The sequence below is a fragment of the Lactuca sativa genome, chromosome 7, assembly GCF_002870075.4.
Source record: "Lactuca sativa cultivar Salinas chromosome 7, Lsat_Salinas_v11, whole genome shotgun sequence".
Classification (NCBI taxonomy): domain Eukaryota; kingdom Viridiplantae; phylum Streptophyta; class Magnoliopsida; order Asterales; family Asteraceae; genus Lactuca; species Lactuca sativa.
Genome location: NC_056629.2, coordinates 69478339 through 69483502, shown reverse-complemented (window position 1 = coordinate 69483502; position 5164 = coordinate 69478339). Strand labels below are relative to the sequence as shown.

The 5164-nt window shown below is 34.8% G+C and overlaps 1 protein-coding gene across 1 annotated transcript; it reads right to left on the bottom strand.

Annotated features, from left to right (window-relative positions):
• Positions 1 to 4084: 4084 nt before the first annotated feature.
• On the bottom strand, positions 4085 to 4778 carry LOC111879809 (pEARLI1-like lipid transfer protein 1). Its single transcript, XM_023876241.2, has one exon. It carries the CDS (start codon positions 4707 to 4709, stop codon positions 4206 to 4208), a length of 504 nt encoding a protein of 167 aa, XP_023732009.1. The 5' UTR covers positions 4710 to 4778; the 3' UTR covers positions 4085 to 4205.
• Between the last annotated feature and the right edge of the window lie 386 nt (positions 4779 to 5164).

The following is a 5164-nucleotide window of genomic DNA, read 5'->3' as shown; positions in this document are numbered from 1 at the left end:
CCTTCTTGGCTGATAGCTCACTTATCGGAGCTGTGGCGTCAAATCACCAATAGTAGGCAGAGAGAGGAGGTGCTGGAGGTGATGGAGAACCAAGTGAGGATGGCTGTGGAGTTGTAACAGCTCGCTAGTTTATCGGTTCTACTTCCTCTCACTTTATCGAAGCCAAAATTAAGGACCACTGCAAACGAGGGGATGTTTTGAGTTGTTGATCGATAGAGAAGAATGGGGGAGGAAGGAGAGAGACTGAAACATGGGCAGAAGCCTTGGTTCGTCGGATTCTTTCCTCACGAACACCCCACCTGCTGTTGTTTTCCATTCTTGCTTCTCCCTTCTCCACCAGACGAGGATCAAAGAACCTCCCTCGATTTCTGCTGGTGTTATTGCTTTTAGGATTGATTGTCGGAGCAGGAGAGGGAAAAGGGGGGTTGTTGGTTGACAAATTGTGGCCAACGTTGGTGATTCACATTTGATATAGGTGGTTCTATGGCGGAGTAGTGGTGAAGCAGTGGTGATGTTTCAAAATCAAGAGGCTTGGGCTATGAACTGATGTAAATGAAGTGCCCGTTTTTTTATCAGTCAAAGGGTATTAGGGATTGTGTAGAAGAAGATGACAAAGACTTTCACGAGAGAGAGAGAGAGAGAGAGAGAGAGAGAGCAAGAAAGAGGGGAGGTGGGCCCAATGAATTATTTATTTTGTTTTTCTATTTTTTAAAATAGGATTAGGTAAAGTTAATTCTAAAAAGAAATAGAAATGGCATATTAGTCTTTTTATGTGGCTAAGGGACTGTTTATTAAAAGTTTTGAAACCATAAGGACCATCTATGAGGTTTTTAGAGTTTAGGGACTAAACTTCAAATTTTGGGATACCATAGGGACCATTTATGAAGTTTTATCATATATATATATATATATATATATATATATATATATATATATATATATATATATATATACATATATATATATATATATATATATATATATATGACAGAACTCATTACCGGCGACACTTTTACCGGCGACAGACGTCATTACCGGCGACTAGCTTATTAGCGGCGACATAGCAATAGCAGCGACTTTTATCATTAGCGGCGACAAACTGATCAATAGCGACGAGGCAGTAGCAGCGACTCAGTACCGGCGACGCGTCGCCACTATTAGTATTACCGGCGACTTTTGTCGCCGGTAATGACCTTTTTCCTTGTAGTGATATGACATGCTTTCTAATTTTATTTTTATTTTTACAGAAAGTAATACTTGCCACCCATTGAAAATAAATTAATCACCGAAAGATAGTATTTGCCAAAAAAAAAACAAAAACAAAAAAATTATTCACCTCCCTCCCTAATCGAACCCCGTTGCATTGCACGGGTATGTTGCTAGTTTATTAGAATAGGGATTAAGACTTTTTTTATTATATGATTATTACACCACTTATTATCATAATAAGGCTCTGTTTGTTTACCTCTTAATTGAAAAATTAAGAGGGAAGCTCTTAAAAATTCAGATGTAGCTCGTTTGATAACCTCTTAAAAAGTACATCTGAATTGGATAGAAGGCTCTTAATTTTTCAGACTTGTATACGCGTCTGAAAAAAAAATGGCAGAACTACCCTAATTTACGTCTTTCTTTTATTTTTACCGGCGCGTCTCCACCTTTTTCTTTCTCATCGATGCACACTGCCAAATCCTCCATCAGCATCTGTTGAAGCTTCGTTCCTCCCTGCCATCTCCGTCGCTGGTGTCGTCTTCGTTCCTCCTTGCAATTGCCTTCATCGTCAGCTCCGGCTGCTGCTCCACCCCTGCATCTCCGATGTTTCATATCAAATGTCAAGGGACCGGCATCGGCATCCCTTAGGTCGCCGCACACCTCCACCTTTGAGCATCTCCGTCATACAGCACTTCGTACAGCCGCAACACACCTAATCTTCTAAAATTGGTATTCTTCTTTATAGTCTCATGTTTTCTTTTGATTTTCTTGCTGAAACCGGTGAAATGGCCTTGAAATCGATTGTAACCACTTGGGTTGTGGTGACTTGGTAAGGCATGTGGAAGATATGATGGATAACCTATTGACCCATGTTCAAATCCTGGCACCACTAAGCCCTTATGGCCATGGAGGTTTGCCTGCAGTGACTCCAGGGCATGAGGCAAAGCTTTATGTTTGCAGCGGGGGATTAGTCGGTGCGCGAAAGCTGGCCCGGAAACCCTCGTTAGGGAAGTTCCCTTTCCAAAAAAACTTGTTGAAATGCTTGTAGTTGGTTCTAAAAATTGTTGAATTTATGGTTATGTTGCTGAAATTAATTATTTGGTTTGAAATATGGTTTGACTTTTATGAGATATTGTTGATTTGGGTTTGATTTTGATGAAATGTTGTTGATTTTGGTTTGATTTTGATGAAATGTTGTTGATTTTGGATTGACTTTGATGAGATATTGTTGATTTTCCCATGTTTATTTTACATGCATAAGAACCATTTGATGAAATGCTTGAATGAAATTGTTTCAACTTATGATTTATTTAAATTTCTTTATCTTGAATCTGTTTGCAGAAAAGAAACCTATGATGATAAAAACTGTTTGTATGTATATTTGTTAATATTCTCTCTTAAAATGTTCAATGTGGATGATAAAATCTGATGTATCATTTGTTTGGTTGATATAGGTGATTGATAATGACCAATATATTATCAAGATGAGGGTGATAATGGATGCAGTTTCCATTGTGATTTTTTTGATGTTTAATAATACTGTAGTTTTTAAGTTTATTTGGATTGTTGCATTTGTATGTAGATCTCTTAACATCAATTTTTGTAATGTGATCAATATTAGCATATAATTTAAAACAAAGCAATTTTGATTGTTATAATTTGATAGATTTGGCAAATATTTATCTTTGATTGTTTGATTTGGATTCTGTATGGTGTTTTTATGATTTTGCAAAAAATAAGACAGAAAGGTAAAATGGTCATTTTTATATTTAAGCATAAAAATTCAGAGGGTTTAAACAAACTACATGTTTAAAACTCAGATCTTAAAAATTCAGACCCTCTTAGACATTCAGACATCTTAATTATGATTTTAATTCTTAAGTCATTAATTCATACATTTTCTGATATTATTTGGTTATTATACCAAAAGAAAAGTAGGTTAATTCATAAAATTTTAATTCTTAAGTCATTAATTCATACATTTTCTACTTTTCTTTTGGTATAATAACCTATTTTTTAATAAAATTTTCTACTACCTATTGACCCATGTTGACCACCATATCTTCCACATGTCTTACCAGGATTCTGTATGATGTTTTTAATTCTTAGTAAAATTAATAAAATTTTATTACACTCATCATTATTTAAAAGTAATATAAGGCGTTAGTCATCACAACTTTGGTGAAGTGGTGGAGTTTAGTGCAAAATGGGGAGATTGTTTGAAGAGGAGAAAAAGTCTCATTTGCATATATTATGGACCTGCATGGTTGATATGGAAGGCGAGGTGTGATTGGATTTTAGAAAAATTCAGATATCTCCAATAAAGGTGGTTGATAATGTGAAATCCTTAGTTCATTTAGAGATGGATTGATTGGTGTGTTAACCTTTTTATGTAAATATTTTTAGCTATCTCCTTTTTGACCCCTTCAAGTTCCTTGCTAGAGTTGGTCTTTATTTATAATATTTATGGGTTCCAAAAAAAGTGGAATGAGATAACAAGAATAAATATAAGCATATTTAATTTCTCATTTTTTAAAAGAATAATTAAAGTCGGTGTTGCTTCTTTTGTGGTCAACGCTAATGGGAGGTTGACTTTCTTCGTTTTCCTCGATCTTTTCTATTTAATTGTCGCACTAAAAACATGCAAACAACTATATTTTTGTAATCTGAAATTAATTTTGGTTATATATAATCACATATCATGTTATAGACTCTTATGATAATATATAAGCTTCATATCCTTGAAGAGTTATAGAGTACCATAAATTCAGAATGTATTCTATTGTAAATAAAGTAGATTATTAAGTTACATTTATTTATTTTGTATGTTACGAGTTTTTTTTTGGAGTTGATATTTTTTTTAAAGTCACTAAAATTTCAAAATATAGTACACAACTTTATTCTGGAATCATATCGTAATTGATTCTTTACATCGTATTAAACATAAGAAAACATATTCCAAAATACAACAATCTATAGTTATAAGCTTTCAAAATCTAGGTGCATTGGAAGCCGGATGGGGACTTCCTTTCACAGTAGTTAAGCAACACGCTTAATGAGATAGGAACATTGAGGTTGATTCCCAAAACATTAGCTTTGATGGCAGTGCAAAGACAGACTGCAGCGTCAAGATCTGCAATGTCGGAAAGAAGGGAACAACATGGTGTCTCGGATGGGTTTCCGATGACTATGGGGAGAAGGTTGTTGAGCACGTTACCACACACACCCAATTTGAGAGTGTCTATTGGGCAAGTGGCTTTAGGAGGGGTTGGAGGTGTTGAAGGTTTTGGAGGTGTTGAAGGTTTTGTGGGTTTTGGAGGTGTTGAAGGTTTTGTGGGTGTTGGAGGTTTTGGTGGTGATGTACAATGGCATCCTGGTGATGTTGGAGGTTTTGGTGGAGGTGGGCAGCCTTTTGGGGTACTAGTGGAAGATACGAGAGTGAAGAAAAGAAGGTTGATCGTAAGGAGAAAAGCTGTGGTTGCCAAAGCTCTTGAAGCCATTTTTGATGGTTTTGCTTCTTATAGTGGGAAAGTGTTGTAGTTTGTTTTGTGTAAAGATATGCAAAGTACTTGCAGTATTTATAGATAGAAATAGCTTCATCACTGTTTGATAAATAGCATAATATATTTATTCATTTTATTAATATTACAAAATTAATTTGAACGAAAATGACATAATTTCATCATATAAATGATTATATATAAAACCCATCAATCTCGAAGTTTTTCAAAATTCCATACGGATGTTAAGAAATGTAGGCATTCGTGTTTAGTGAAACATTGTAACATCAAAGTCAACTTTACAATTTATAATTATTTTGGCACTTTGCATCTCAGCCTAATTTGAGACTTTATATATACAAATATTCATTTGACAAATATCTTTTTTTTGGGACCTTTAATATTATTAGATTTGTCACTATTTTTCATTAATCTCAGTCGCCAATACTTATTTC

What these genes read in the sequence shown, in the direction of transcription:
- LOC111879809 (XM_023876241.2), bottom strand. Translation starts at nt 4,709, where the DNA reads ATGGCTTCAAGAGCTTTGGCAACCACAGCTTTTCTCCTTACGATCAAC.